The 16986-nt window shown below is 42.3% G+C and overlaps 1 protein-coding gene across 1 annotated transcript in view; it reads right to left on the bottom strand.

Moving 5' to 3' along the window:
• ZFP1 (ZFP1 zinc finger protein) overlaps nucleotides 1-16986 on the bottom strand; it is an 837904-nt gene that overhangs the window by 734638 nt on the left and 86280 nt on the right. Inside the window, exon 6 of the mRNA XM_054710126.1 lies at nucleotides 12668-13409. Coding sequence (XP_054566101.1) covers nucleotides 12668-13409 — 742 coding nt within the window. The remainder of the gene's footprint in view (nucleotides 1-12667; nucleotides 13410-16986) is intronic.

Raw genomic sequence — 16986 nt, forward strand, 5'->3', positions numbered from 1 at the left:
CTTTTTATTGATAGGTTTTAGTGGCATTTCATATGTTTTATTTCATGTATATTAAATATAATTATGGTATATCTATTGGTTTGTTATGAGGATTCAATCAATGAATAAATTTAAAGTATTAGAATGATATCACTACTAAGTGCTTAGTAAAAGTTGTCCATTTTATAATTGATATGCTAATTTTTATAATTACCTTATTATTTGTGGGAAGGATTTAAACCATGTTGTTTACCTTTGTATAAATCAAAGAATGTGTAATGAAAAAGAAATGAGTGTAATGTGCATAAGAAAGCTTTTCTCATCATTCATTATTCAGCATGGGTTTTTAAAAGGAACAAGAAAACTGTGTGAGTAGTCTCAATTCAGACTTCATCTTTTATGCTGCACAAAGATGAATACTAGTCTTAAACCCTGTGGATATAATGATTGGTAGGTGAAAGCACAGGTGTTAAAGTAGGAAATGATGAAAATATTTTTCCTAGTAATTAGTTCTCCCAAAGCAGAAAATATATAGGCCAAATTTTTTCCGCCTTGATTAACATGTGTTAACCATTTGTACACCATAAGTGTCTATAGATGCAAGCAGTGGACCTTTTCTAATTAAATTAAAAATACAGTGGCAGTTAACTGGTTAAGGAACTAAATCCTTACTATACACATTGCTTAAATGTGAATGAAAATGAGAACAATTGAAAAACCTGTGAGTGACAATCAAAGTTAAATAGGGAGTTTTATAACCCAACTAGAGGCCCAATGCACTGAATTCGAGTAGGTGGGGGGGCGGGTGTCCCTCAGCCCAGCCTGCACCCTCTCCAATCTGGGACCCCTCAGGAGATGACTGACTGCCAGTTTAGACCAAATTGGACATCCCTCTCACAATCCAGGACTGCTGGCTCCTAACTGCTCACCTGCCTGCCTGCCTGATCACCCCTAACTGCCTCCCCTTCCAGCCTGATCACCCCTAACCGTCTCTGCCTGCCAGCCTGATCACCCCTAACTGCCTGCCTGATCACCCCTAACTGCCTCTGCCTGCCAGCCTGATTGCCCCTCACTGTCCCCCCTGCCAGCCTGGTCGCCCCTCACTGCCCCCCGTGCCAACCTGGTCGCCCCCAACTGCCCCCCCCAACTGGCCTGGTCGCCCCTCACTGTCCCCCCTGCGGACCTGTTCACCCCCAACTTCTCCCCCAACCGGTCTGGTCACCCCTCACTGTCCCCCTTGCCAGCCTGGTTGCCCCATGCAGCCTGCTGTTTAGTCGTTTGGTCATCCCTCACTAACCCCCTGCCGGTCTTGTCACCCCATGCAGCCTGCAGTTCGGTCATTACTGTGAGGGCATCCTGACCAATTTGCATATTACCCTTTTATTAGTATAGATATACATATATATTACCCCTTTATTAGTATAGATATGCATATGTATAATATATATAGATATATGTATATTACAATATTAGAAAGGTCATTAATAAAATCAATATAGAACCCAAGGAGCTAAAACAAACAAAAAATCTAAAATATGGGGTAGAGAAAGGCATAACAAAAAGATGCTCCACATCATACATTGTCAGAGAATGCAAATTAAAACAATGAGATATCACTGCACAACTATTAAAATGGCTGAAATCCAGAACACTGACACCACCAAGTACTGGAGAGAATGTGGACCAACAGGAGCTCTCATACATTGCTGGTGGGAATGCAAAATGGAACACCCACTTTGTAAGACAGTTTGGAAGTTTCTTATAAATGTCTGACTACAATGCGATAGCTTTAGAACAATAACAAAAAGATAAGTCCTTTTACTTAAAGAACACCTAAATTATAACATGTGGAAATGAATAACAAAACTAAATTCTCAACTCAAAAGGGGGACACAGCACACTTAAACAAAAATAATTAAATTATAAATATAAGGAGTGGAAACCAAGAGAATTAGGAGAAATAAGAGAAAAGGATAACAATACCAAAAAAGAGGTTATTTAAAACAATCAACATTCAGTAAGTTATATAAACCTCTGGCAAAGCAGATACAAAAGCAAATTTGAGTCCTGACTGGTATGGCTCAGTTGGTTGAGCGTCATCCCATGCACCCAAAGGTAACTGGTGCAATTCCCAGTCAGGACACATGTGGGAAGCAACTGATTACTATTTCTCTCCCTTCCTTTCTCTGTAAAATCAATAAAAACATTTTTTTAAGAGCTAAGATGAAAATGAATAGGAAACCAAATAAAATTACAAGAACAATAAAAATCTTATGAATGAATATTGCAAACAAAATTGACAACCTAAACAAAATGAACACATTTCTAAAAAATAAATAAAACTAGAGGTCTGGTGCATGAATTCGTGCATGAGTGGGGTCCGGCTGTCCACCCTGATGGGGGCCAATCAGGCCAGGCCAGTGGGGAGAAGGGGCTGCAAGCAATTGGCCGGCTGAGGTGGGGGTGGGCGGTCAGGGGCGGGGCCGGCCAGGGAGAGGGGCTGTGGGAGGTTGGCCAGCTGGTTCTGCCCGCAATCTGGCAGGGGCAGGCCAGGGAGGGGGAGTGGCTGCCCCCTGATCATGCTGGTTGGCCAGCCGCAGTGCGCATCATAACGAATGGTCATTCAGGTCATTCTGGTTGTTCTGGTCACTTGGCTTTTATATATACAGATACCAAAATTGGCACAAGAAATATAAAATCTGATAGATCTGATTAGTTGAAATGGTATAGAAATATTCCCTCAAAAAAAGAAAAAGCTAAAACCCAGATGTATTTACAAGTATATTTTAACTAAACTTTTATGAATGGATTTGAAGACCTATTTAATAAGAGATGAATAGGGTAAGAAGAAACACTTGAGATTCCAAATGACTGAGATATATACGGAGATATGCTCCAACTCATCAGCAGTCAACAATAATAAAAACGAAACCATCCAAGGAAAATATCATAGAAAGAGGTGCTGCTGGTGTGAATGTAAACAGCTGCAAGCATTCTAGAAAGTAATCTGGTTGCACCTAGTGAAACAGTGCAAACAACCCCTTTGCACAATATTTTAGGGTACTCTAATCTAGTTCAGACCCACAAAAAGACACATACTAGGATGTTCTTTGTGGAAGCCAGGAGTTGTATCCATCACTATAGGAATAAATAAGCAAAAAAGAAGTAAATATATACTATGAATTACTACACAAATGTTAGAAACAATGCATAGCATTACAGTCCTGTGCACAGAGGAACATGACAAACACAAAAAAATAGTGCTGAGTAGACAAAAATGACACTTTTATATAGCAAAATACCATTAATGTAAATTTTAAACATAACACAACTAATTTGATAAGGAATATATATACACACATATTTAAACAGAACTGTGTGCATGCCTCTGGGGCAGTGGTAGGCAAATTCATTAGTCAACAGAGCCAAATATCAACAGTACAAAGATTGAAATTTCTTTTGAGAGCCAAATTTTTTTAACTTAAACTTCTTCTAATACCATTTCTTCAAAATAGACTCACCCAGGCTGTGGTATTTTGTGGAAGAGCCATACTCAAGGGGCCAAAGAGCCGCATGTGGCTCGCGAGCCACAGTTTGCCAACTACGGCTCTGGGGAATACAAATTGGGAATAATTGGGGAAAGAACTAAAAAGTGAGTGTTGGGTTAAACAATTTTGATACTGTACTATGAATTGAGGTCCAAAAATATAAATGGCAAATCTATAAAACAAAGAGCCATACCTTTCCTGGCCTCTATGTTATTAGAAAGCAGAGTTCTAACAACCTCAAATATTTAAAAAAAAAAAAAAAAAAAAAGGAGCTCTGGGAGACTCTGGATCAGAGAGAAGGGCTTGGAGTGTTGCTGTTTGGGACTCTCTATATTGGGAGGCAAGACACAGGGGCAGAATTTGCAATTCTGTCTCATATGAACAGCTTACTCTCAGGTATGCAATTCAACTTCCTGCTTGATTTCATCATTAACTGTCATATTAATATTATCTCAATTAATTCTCACAAAAACTTGAAAGGCTGAAATTATTTCATTTTTACAGATAATTAAACTGCGCCTGGAAAAAAGTATAATCATGTTTTCCAGTTTTTCCAACTAAAAGAGCTGATGTCCACATGAAGGTCTCTCATGCCTATAGTTATGTCAATAGTCAAAAGAATAGATACTTCCACTACTGTTACTGGAAGAATATGTCAAGAATTACCATGCAGATACCTTTAAGAAAGCTGACCAGGAAGGTGACTCATTCCCCTGTCACTAAAGTACCTTCACATCACGGCTTCAAGGAATCTGCTTTTCTCCACTATACAATCTATTGTTTCTGTCTTGAGGTTTGTAAATAAAGTAGAAAATCTTAGTAGGATACAGCAAATTAATATGTTAAGTAGGAACTAGATATCAATGTGAAATAATGTTCTATCAAGGAAATATCTTTTTCTAGCTGTCTCCAAATGGGGCCCAATCATAATGGTAGCAACTTTGCTCAAAATTCATATGCAGTCCAAAATTCAAAGACAGTACTGCTAAAAGGGTACATGACTCAGTGAAAATTTAATTATATATCACACAAAGTTTTGCATTGTTTGCTCAGCCATCTGTCTGAAATATTTTTAAAAATAAAGAAAACCTTCCATAGGGAAAAGAGAACTGGAATTGTAAAGCATGTGGAGAAGTGTAGCCACAGTTTCTTTTGACTAATTTACATCAATTGAGGTTAATTTTAAATTAATTTTAAAATGGTCATTTTAAACCATCAGTTATTGAGATAATGTTCCACAAGTCCTGAAACAACTTTATAAAAGGTAATTAATATATACTTCTCTTTTTTTAATTATTTTTATTTATTTATTTTTTAAAATATATTTTAGTGATTCTCTACAGAGAGGAAGAGAGAGGGATAGAGTTAGAAACATCGATGAGAGAGAAACATCGATCAGCTGCCTCCTGCACACCCCCTACTGGGGATGTGCCCACAACCAAGGTACATGCCCTTGACCGGAATCGAACCTGGGACCTTTCAGTCCGCAGGCCGACGCTCTATCCACTGAGCCAAACCGGTTTCGGCCTAATATATACTTCTTATTAAAGTGTGCTCTCCTATGAAGTTGTGCCATCCTTTTCTTCTTGGGCAGTAGGAACAATAGAAAATATGGTATATAAGGAAAGTCCAATTTTACTTTAGTGTCTGTGTTAGGCTCCCAAGTCTAGATAGCAAGACCTTTTACTGAGAAAAATTTTAAATAGAAACTTCTATTTCTGGTTTCATATCCTCTTTCAAATATATATGTTTGTTTTCTCCTTTCCTAAATTCCTTGGAAAGTAACTAACTTCATGACTTTGTGCAGGAAACACTGAGGATGGGTCTGGAACATCCTACTATTGCCAGAAAGTAAGGATGCTTGCAAAGGTGTCGTCAGAGCAGTGCTGAAGGGAGCTTGAGTTGTGACTATTTGAGTGCAAATTGTAAAAGCCCATGAATTCATAAGAATAAAAAGAAAAATGTTAAAAATGCAATACACAAATACACAGGCATAATAATATAAGAATGAATTTAGTAAGCACAAAGTTTAAATACACATACATGGATTTCTTATCCATTAGGTATATAAGGCATATAAATGTGTATCTGAATGTGGAATGTTAATAGATAGATCTCTTTTCTTTCTCAGGTCTTTAATCAAACGTCAAATATAAGAGGCCTTCCATGGCCACACAATCTAAAATATCAACCTGGTTCCCCACCTCTTCCTTTATCTTTCTTAGAATTTATTCTTTTACAAAGTATATATTCTATTATCTATCTATCTATCTATCTATCTATCTATCATCTATCTATCTATCTATCTATCATCTGTCTATCTATCTATCATCTACCTATCTACCTATCATCTATCTTTATTTCCTGCCTGCCTCATCAGAAATCAGCTCTGTAAAGGTAGGAGGTTTTGTCTGTTTAATTCACTATTTTTATTTCCAACTAGAGGCCCAGTGCATGATTGAATCATGCACGTGTAGGGTCCCCTACACGCTTTCACTTTTCGCGGTGGAGCTGGGTGCCTGTCCGCTGGTGCACCAGGCCTTTCAGAAGCCTCCGGCTCGGCGCAGACAGGCACCCAGCTCCCCCACTTTTGATGGTCCGCGGCCGCTGAGGGGGGCTACCCTGCTGTTGAGAGGCACAGGGGGCGGGACCGCCCCCTGCGCCTCTCAATGGCCGCTGAGGGGGGGTGCTGCGGACACCTGGCTACCCTGCCGTTGAGAGGCGCAGCTGGGTGTCCGCGACAGGCCCCTTCAGGGGCCGCGGATCTGGCCATTGGGAGGCACAGGGGGCGGGAGTCCTGCCCCCTGCGCCTCTCAACAGCAGCATAGCCCCCCTCAGTGGCAGCGGATCCGTGCCTCTCAATGGCCAGATAGGCCACCCCAAGTCCCGCCCCACAGCCTCCCGCCGCCCAATCGTGGGCGTAGCAGAGTGATGGTAATTTACATGTTACTCTATTATTAGATAGGATGCCCAGATTAGAACAAAGACTGGCACACAGTAGGCACTCAATACAAAATTTTCAAATAAAACACACAGAAATACAAACCTTCTTCTTAATGAAACTCTTAAATATGACAAACAAAAGTTATACAAACTGTAACAAGGCAGAAAGATATGGCAGCATAATCAAACTAAAAAAAGGGATCTAATGGTTCAACACTATTGATCACACTCAACATTAGAAGGGTTTCACCAGCATGTTCTAAATTAACTGAACAGATGGTGGTAATATCTGTAAGCTACTAATGAAGCATGAGTTTGTGTGTGTGTGTGTGTGCGTGCGTGTGTGTGTGTGTGTGTGGCCTGCTGCACGAAATTCATGCACAGGGGTGGGGGAGGGTCCCTCAGCCCAGCCTGCATGCTCTCCAATCTGGGATCTCTCTCACAATCCAGAACTGCTGGCTCCCAACTGCTCACATGCCTGCAATCCTGATCACCCTCTAACTACTCCCCTGTCAGCCTGATTGATGCCTAACTGCTCCCCTGCTGGCCCCATTGCCCCTAACTGCCTGGTCACCCCCAACTGCCCTCCCCTGCAGGCCTGATCACCCCTAACTGCCCTCCCTTGCTGGCCTGGTGACCAACTACCCTCACCTGCAGGCCTGCCCCCCCCCCAACTTCCCTTTCCTGCAGGACTGGTTCCCCACAACTGCCCCCCCCCCCGCAGGCCTGGTCGTCCCCCCTCCCCACTGCCCTCTCCTGCCAGCCCGATCACCTCTTACTGCCCTCTCATGCCAGCCTGGTCGCCCATAACTGCCCTCCCCTGCTGGCCTGGTCACCCCCAACTGCCCTCCCCTGCAGGCCTGGTTGCCCCCAACTTCCCTCCCCTGCCAGCCCAATCACCCCTTACTGCCCTCCCCTGCCAGCCTGGTCGCCCCTAACTGCTCTCCCCTGCTGGCCTGGTTTCCCCCAACTGCCCTCCCCTGCAGGCTGGTCCCCCACAACTGTCCTCCCCTGCAGGCCTGGTCACCCCCAACTGCCCTCCCCTGCAGGCCTGGTTGCCCCCAACTACCCTCCCCTGCTGGCCCAATCACCCCTTACTGTCCTCCCCTGCCGGCCTGGTCGCCCCTAACTGCTCTCCCCTGCTGGCCTGGTTTCCCCCAACTGCCCTCCCCTGCAGGCCTGGTCACCCCAAACTGCCCTCCCTTGCAAGCCTGTTCCCTCCCAAGTACCCTCCCCTGCTGGCCTGATCACCCACAACTGCCCTCTCCTGCTGGCCATCTTGTGGTGGCCATCTTATGTCCACATGGGGGCAGCCATCTTTGACCACATAGGGGCGGCATCTTGTGTGTTGGAGTGATGGTCAATTTTCATATTACTTTTTTATTAGATAGGATATATATTGATTTCAGAGAGGAAGGTAGAGGGAGAGAGAGATAGAAACATCAATGATAAGAGAGAATCATTGATTGACTGCCTCCTGCTTGCACCCACACTGGGGATCAAGCCCGCAACCCGGGAATGTGCCCTTGACTGGAATTGAACCTGGGGCCCTTCAGTCCACAGGCTGACACTATTTACTGAGCCAAACCAGCTAGGGCTGAAGCACGAGTTTTTAATAATGCTAAATGATGAAGTCAATATATCACAACAAGACAATGGATTGTATAGTTACCAAAAAAAATTAGTACCTTGCTGTAAGGAGAATCACTAGATTATCCTACCTAATAATAGACAAATATGCAAATTGACCGTACCTTCACTATGCCCGCGATAGGCCAGGAGGCACGGGGGGGCGGGACTCGGGGTGGCCAATTGGGCCGGCGGGACGCTGAGCTCGCGTCGCCAGTGGCGGCTCGAGCTCAGCGTCTGCGCCATGGCTGTGCTGCGGCACAGAAGGGGCCTCTGGGGCAGCGAGCTCATGTCCCACCGTGGACCATCAAAAGCGGGGAGCAGGGTGCCTGTCCGCTCAGGCACCAGGCCTTTCAGAAGCCTCCGCCGCACCGGAGGCTTCTGAAAGGCCTGGTGCACCAGTGGACAGGCACCCAGCTCCCCCTCTACACGTGCATGATTCAATCATGCACTGGGCCTCTAGTAAACTATAAACACCTACACTAAAAGCATGGATGTAAAGATTTTATCAACATTACAAATGAAATTGAACTATAAAAATAGACTGGCCTACACCCTCTCCAATCAGGGACCCTGTGGAGGATGTCCAACTGCCAGTTTAGGCCTGATAGCGGAGATCGGACCTAAACCGGCAGTTGGACATCCCTCTCGCAATCCGGAACCACTGGCTAACCACTTGCCTGCCTGCCTGACTGCCTGCTCACCCCTTTAACCCCCCCACTTGCTGGCTTTGTTGCCCCCAACCAGCCTGGCCACCCCCTAACAGCCCCCCTGCCTGGATGCCCCCCAATTGGCCCCTGCCGGCCTGCCTGGTTGCCCCCAACTGCCCCCCTGCTGGCCTGGTTGTCCCCAACTGCCCCCTGCCAGCCTGGCTGCCCCCCAGTTGCCCCCCCCTGCTGGCCTGGTCATCCCCTGTCCAGAAGGAAGTCAAACATTTGGAAGATGTCCAGTCACCCAGTCTAATTAGCATATTACCCTTTTATTAGTATAGATAATGTAGTTCAACAGTGTTTTATTACCAGTATATTTGTTTCTGTTCAAGGTCTGAAGTATTCAGTTATTCTAAATCTATCCTTTAAAGGGAATTTGTCTTAATACTTCACAAAAATATTTTTTTTTTTGTTTATTTATGTATATATATATATAAATATATATATATATATAAATTGACTATTAAAGAAATTGTGAAAGTAGTAGCCATTGTTTTGCTCCACGCACATATGTAAATCCTTCACTCTTTTCTAACTCATTTGTTCTGATTTGTTTTTAAAGGTGATCTCCAGAAAATGCCCAAGATTCTAACCAGTTCTAACTGTTCAAGGTTTACCTCCCTACATCCACTCATAAAATAGGAACATGCTGCCTCACACCCTCATGTTCCTCATTGCTCTGAAGAATGGTATTTATTTATCCCCTAAATATTTTAGGCTCCAACTTCTTTATTTTTACCATTATTTGAAAATGGCCAATTCTGTCTGCCAGCAATGTCTTTATCTGATATCTTGAGTTCCAAGATATTTATAGATATCTTGAGATATCTATAAATTTCTTAAAGGAAGTTTACAACCCACTCATAAAAGACTTCATTTGCAATTCTATCACAAAATAGGTTTAAACCCACACTGAGAGCAGAAAATCAAATAATTCCTATAAGCTGAAGAGCCATTCATTAAACCAATGGATCCATTATTCTCTTAGCTAGTCATTCTTTCTTTGAAGGCCTATGGTGAGTCACTGTTACAAGTGATTTTAATTCCTTATACAAAAGCCTATTAAAGAGTGTCACTAGGTGAATTTTTTGTCTTTCTATAATTTCACCTAAATGAAACCATAGTGCAGGCAATCTTTGTATTTGACTTCTTTCATTTAGCATAATGAGATTTTCCATGTTGTGTGCATTGACATTGTGTTTCTTGCATCAGCTTTGCCCTAAGAAAAGTAATTCTACATCATTATAAGTAGATTTAACTAAGAAGTATCCTGTTATAGTCATTTGCCTATAAATATAAAAATAAACACAATGTAATGGTAAAAAAAATTCATCCCTATTGTGAAACAGAATAAATACAAAATTAATTTTATCAACTAATAAAATGAAGTCATTCTCTCAGCTTTATAACTGCTGTGTATTTAACTTTGATATATTTGTTATAACAGAGTTTCTCCTTAGGATAAATAATTATGCCCTATAAAAAAAATCAACCCCAGCCAGTGTGGCTCAGTGGTTGAGCATCAATCTATGAACCAGGAGGTCACAGTTCGATTCCCAGTGAGAGCACATGCCCAGGTTGCGAGTTTGATCCCCAGTAGGGGGCATGCAGGAGGCAGCTGATCAATGATTCCCTCTCATTTCTATCTCTCTCTCCCCCCTCCCTTTCTCTGAAATCAATATATATATTTTTTTAATTAAGGCTTTCTTACATATGTAGCAAACATACATATATGAGTCAGGACTCTAATTCCAAGAGTCAGAAATCCAATTCAAATTAACTAAAAAAAGGAAAGAAATTTATTGGATCACAAAAATGAAAAAGTGAAAGATGGTGTAGATTTCAGACATGACTGGATCCAAAAGATCAAACAATGTCATCACATTTCTATCTCTCACCTCTATTTTCCTCTGTGTTGTCTTGGAAAAGCTTTTCTCATGTAATGGCAAACAAACAAACAAACAAAAAACTGCTGATGAGTTAACCTTACTAAATCCTTGAAACTTTGCAACTTCTCTTACTACCCATAATAATACTTACCCTCTGGCTCTATTGATCCAGATAGGACTATTTGCCAATCCCTTAATTGCTAGCTTGAGGAAAATAAAACTGGTCAGCCTATGACCAATTCACAGCTCTCATTGATTAATAATTGCACCAGAATCATATGCATTTATGGGGAGGAAAGTCTCAAAGAAGACACAGTAACATATCACAAAGAAACAGATATCTACTACTCAGGCTATTTCAAATAAAGGATGCTCAGGAGCTGAAAGCTTTTCCATAGGTACTACATTCATAGAATTACTAACCAAATAATTTACTGATATTTATTTAATAAGGACTGAGTGGTGACTAAATGTTCTCTTATCCTATATAATAAAAGCCTAATATGCTACATGTCCGGTCATGATTGGCTGTTCAACCAATCAAAGCGTAATCCTATCTAATAAAAGAGTAACATGCAAATTAACCGTCACTTTGTGATAAAAATGGCCATGCCCACAGCCGATAAGGAGGGAATATGCAAACTGATGGGCCAAAATGGCGGCGTGGGCCGGAGCCACAGAGCCTGTGGAGAGCAGGGTGGAGGGAGGAAAGGCTTGGCATCCTGGGTCGCCCCAGCGACCAGGAGAGTCGGGGGAAGGCTGAGCAGGAGAGTGGGGGGAAGGCTTGACATCCCGGATCACCCCAGCACAGAATGGAAGATGGGCTGGAAGGCTTGGCAACTGGAAGAGTGGGGGGAAGGCTTGGTGTCCTGAATTGCCCTGGTGATCCAGGATGCCAAGCCTGACAGGAGAGCAGAGCAGGAGATGGGCTGGAAGGCTTGGCGTCCTGTGTCGCCCCAGCGACCGGGAGAGTGGGGGGAAGGCTGATCGGGAGAGTGAGGGGAAGGCTTGGTGTCCTAGATTGCCCCAGAGCAGAGCGGGATATGGATGGGAAGGCTTGGCGTCCTGGGTTGCTGGGGAGGGCAGTTGGGGGGACCAGGCCTGTAGGGGAGGGCAGTTGGGGGGGACCAGGCCTGCAGGGGAGGGCAGTTGGAGGGGACCAGGCGTGCAGGGGAGGGCAGTTAGGGGTTACCTGGGCCAGTAGGAGAGAGCAGTTGGGGGCAACCAGGCCTGTAGGGGAGGGAAGTTAGGGGCAATTGGGCCAGGAGGGGAGCAGTCAGGCATCCATCAGGCTGGCAGGGGAGTGGTTAGTGGGTGATCAGGCTGGCAGGGAGTGGTTAGGGGGTGAACGGGCAGTTGGACATCTCTTGAGGGGTCCCAGATTGGAGAGGGTGCAGGCTGGGCTGAGGGACACCCCCACACTCCCTGTGCACAAATTTCGTGCACCGGGCCTCTAGTATGCTAATGATATGCTAAGGCCACTCAACCACTTGCTATGACGTGCACTGGCCACCAGGGGGCAATCAACCAGTCATGATGATGTGCACTGACCACCAAGGGGAAGAAGCTCTGACCAGTAGGTTAGCTTGCTGCTGGGGTCCGTCCAATTGGGACATGCCCTGGAGTCCTCCCACAGTACCTCCCTGGCTGGCCAACCTCCCGCATCCCTCCCAGCCCCGATCGTGCACCAGTGAGATCCCTTGGCTTGGCCTGTGCGCTCTCACAATCCAGGACCCCTCGGGGGATGTCAGAGAGCTTGTTTCAGCCCAATCCCGCAGGCCTGGCCGAGGGACCCACTGGTGCATGAATTCATGCACCAGACCTCTAGTACTTGTTATAATCAGAGAGTTTAATTATGAATTTACTGATGCTGTCTAAGGGCTGAGGCACAGCTAAAATCATTCCCACATTCATTAACAGTTATAGGGTTTTTTTTCCAACATGAATCCTCTGGTGTAGCCTCAGGGACAAGATCTGATGGAAAGCTTTCCCACATTCATTGCATTCATAGGGTTTCTCCCCAGTATGAACTCTCTGATGTTGATTAAGATATGAGCCACAACTGAAGGCCTTCCCACATTTGTTACATTTATAGGGTTTCTCTCCTGCATGACTTCTCTTATGATGAATTAGAACTAAAGCATCACTAAAGGTTTTCCCACATTTACTGCATTCAAAAGGTCTCTCTCCAGTATGAATTCTATGATGTCGATTAAGTTGTGAATCAGTTCGGAAAAACTTCCCACATTTGATGCACTCATAGGGCTTCTCTCCAGTATGAATTCTATGATGTTGATTAAGGTGTGAGCGATAGCCAAAGGTCTTCCCACATTCATTACATTTAAAGGGTTTCTCTCCTGTATGAATTCTTTGATGCAGAGTAAGGGCTATGCGTCTGCTGAAGGCTTTTCCACACTGATTACATTCATAGGGTTTCTCTCCTGTGTGAATTCTCTGATGTTGATTAAGGTGTGCACTCTGTCTGAAGGCTTTGTTACATTCCTTACATTCATATGGTTTCTCTCCTGTGTGAATTCTTTGATGCTCAACAAGGAAGGCAAAACGGCTAAAGGCCTTTCCACATTCATTGCATGTAAAGGGTTTTTCTCCAGTGTGGATTCTCTGGTGTTGAGCAAGATGTGCACTCTGTCTAAAGGCTTTGTTACATTCCTTACATTCATATGTTTTCTCTCCAATATGAGTTCTCTGATGTTCACTGAGAAAGAAGTGAACATCATGGTTAAAGGCTTTTCCACAGTCATTGCATGCATGTGGTTTCTCTGCACTGCGAATTATCTGAGGTTGAGTAAAGAATGAGTAACAGCTAAAGGAATCACCACATTCATTGGGTAATTTTCCAAAATGTGTTGTTTGACGTTGAGTAAGTAATGAGTGGAAACTTAAGAGATTTGAAAAATCATTACTTTCATAAGGTTTCTCCCCAGGAGGAATTCCTCTATATTTACTAAGGTATGAACTCTGGTTAAATTTTTCATATTTATTACCTATTATAGATTCCCTCTCAGCATGTTGTCTTTTATGCTCCACTGGGACTGAATTTGGGGGGAAAATTTGATCATAAATATCAAATTTATGTACTGGCTGTACTGTGGGAACTCTCTGATGCGTTAAAAGTACTGACTTCAAGATAACACTTTTTTCAGAATTATTATAGTCATTGTCTCTTTTCATAGCATAGATTTCCTTAAGACTTGCCACTTGCTTGAAATGCCTCTCCTGATTTCCATGCTGCTTCTCAAATTCACACTTACATTTCCAAGTTTTTCTGAAACTGGAGCATTCAACATCATGACTTATTAGTCTTTCCATTACTATGCTCTGAGATATTTCCTCTTCATCATCAATGTACCATTTTGGAGATAATTCCTTAATTTCGTACCAAGAATCCCAGTCTGAAAAATATAAAGAAAGCAAATTTATCTTTTATCCTTTGCAAGGAGAAAGCAAACTATTATAGAAGAAATTGAAGAATTAATTGGAGGAATGAGGAAAGAAAGCACATGGTTCTGACATCTCTCAAATTAGGTTATGCAATATAAACAAAATACAAAGAAAGAACAAAGAATGAAGAGAGCTGCTAGAGGAAGGTATATGTGCTGGTAATGAGGAGGTGACTGGGGAAAAAGGTTAAATGCAAGACATCAGTAAGTAGACAAAATTAAATGCCAAAAAGATAAAGATTTGGAGACAACTGTGTAGATCATAATCACAGTTTCCCTGCCTCTAGTCTTTAAAGTCTCCAGGCCATCCTGCACTATCCAGTCCTATTCATAAGATGAAAAGATCCATAAGGGTATGGATTGTTTACTTATTTTTCTTCTTTTTGTTGCATCTAGTACCTAGGGCAATGGCAGCATTTTGTTGAATCTCTGAATCCTGACTAAATGATCAACAACTTCTAAAATTTTATCAGACCAGAGGGGGAAATTTTTCTCCCCTCAGTGTCTAGAAGGAATCTAAAAGTCAGCATTTATCAACATTGAGATAAAAATGATGCCTCAGAGTACATACTTAATATTTTCAGGAGATGATATTGGTTGCTATAAAAGAGATAGAAAACTATTGTTTAAAAGATGATCTCAAAAAGAGTAAAATGAGACAGTCCTTTTACTGACACACCACAATAATCAAATGATATATTCAACTATTTAGAATCTACTACTAGAGCACCTAATAAAGGAGAAAAATGTCTGAGACACAGGTCTTTCTTTTGTAAAACTCTATTGAGAAAGAGAAAATTCTGTGCATAAAAATTCAATATGCCACATAAAGAATTAGTTAGTATGATACTGATTATGAGTAGTATAAATGTCAGAAAATCAGAGATCAAAACTCTCTCTTAGTTAAGGAATAATTCCCGGGGAATATGAGCTTGATTTTCATACTCAAGCTTCACCAACAAAATGATTTTCAAGTCTTTGATAAAGTTTCCAAAATATAATAATTATTTCCATGATGGAGTCATTTTCATGTTTTGAAGAACTTAGTGATTATTTTAGAAATGCACATGTTATTATTTTTGGGTTAATTAGATAACAGTCTTTTCCATTAACTGTTTACCATCTGCTGAAAATAAAGCTGCCTCCATACTAGGTCACTACAAAATTGGAATTCAAGAACATATTATTCATCTGCATCTTTATACTCTCTTCTTCAAAGAAAGCCCCTACACCCACCAGTTAGTTCTTCCTAAGTACAGCTATGGTTATTATCCTACCTGGACCCCTATCTCAACCCAGGCCTGAGAGGACTTTGTTCACTTATTTTCTGTTAGGTCCACACTGTTGATCTTCCTTTCTATAGAAGTACAACTATTTCTGTTTCCTCACCCATTCTCCTAAACCTCTTCTGTATCTATCTCTCATGAACACTATAGTCCCTCTTACCAAGAATAAATCTCTAGTGAAATAGAATCTAAAATAAACCCCACATAAACAATACAAAAGACAATGAAACCAAGAGCTAGTTCTTTGAAAAGATAACAAGATTGGTAAATCTTTAACTAGACTGATCAAGAAAAAAAGAGACGCCAAATAAATAAAAGCAGAAATGGAAGAGGAGAGTAACAAATTACACCACAGAAATACAAAGAATAATAAGAAAATACTATGAACTATGTGCCAACAAATTGGACAACCTGGTAGAAATGCATACATTTCTTGAAACATACAATCTTCCAATATAAATGGAATCAAGAAAAAAAGAAGGAAATCTGAACAGACCAATTACAGCTAATGAAATTGAAGCAGGAAAACAAAACAAAACAAAACACCACACACACACCCTTCCATCAGACTAAAGTCCTGGAATGGATGTCTTAACAAGTGAATTTTACTTAATATTCAAAAAAGAACCAACATCTATCCTTCTTAAATTACTCCAAAAAACTCTAGGAGGGAAAACCCCTGGGTGATTTCATGAGGCCAACATTATTCTAATTCCAAAACCAGATAAAGATACAACAACAACAATAAAATTATAGGTCAATATTCCTGATGAACATAGATGCTAAAATCCTCAACAAAATATTAGAAAACTGGATCCAGCAATACATTAAAAATATCATACACCATGATAAAGTGGGATTTATTCCTGGGATGCAAGATTGGTACAATATCCACAAATCATTTAACATGATACACCCCATATATATATATGATCATATGATTTCTATCCTTCATTTTGTTTATGCAGAAAAGCATTTGACAAAATCCAGCACCCATTTATGCATATCTAATCTAATAATAGACAAATATGCAAATTGACCGCACCTTCACTACACCTAAGCCACGCCCACCAGCCAAACCACGCCCACCAACCAATCAGGACAGCTATGCAAATTGCCCCAACAAAGATGGCGGCTAATTTGCATATCAAGACAGTGTTGAAAGAAGCCAAGAGCTGCAAAGGGGAGTAAAGCTTTGAAGAAGCAAGCAAGCCAGGGGGGCGGGGGGAGGAGAAGGGAGGAGTGAAGTCAGGGCCGTGGGCGAAGGGAAACGCGGGCGGGTTGGAGGAGAAGGCGGGACCGGTGACAAGGGCAGAGCGGAGGCGGGGCAGAGGGAGAAGGGAAAAGCAGGCGGGCTGGAGGAGAAGGCGGGGCCGGCGGCAAGGGCGGAGCGGAGGCGGGGCCCGGGGTGAAGGGAAACGCGGGCGGGCCGGAGGAGAAAGCGAGGCGGGCGGCAAGGGAGGAACGGAGGCGGGGTAGAGTGCAGCAGGAAATCCCATTGCAGGAATTTTCCTGCAACGGGAAAGCTAGTATGTATGATA

The sequence above is a fragment of the Eptesicus fuscus genome, chromosome 21, assembly GCF_027574615.1.
Source record: "Eptesicus fuscus isolate TK198812 chromosome 21, DD_ASM_mEF_20220401, whole genome shotgun sequence".
NCBI lineage: Eukaryota > Metazoa > Chordata > Mammalia > Chiroptera > Vespertilionidae > Eptesicus > Eptesicus fuscus.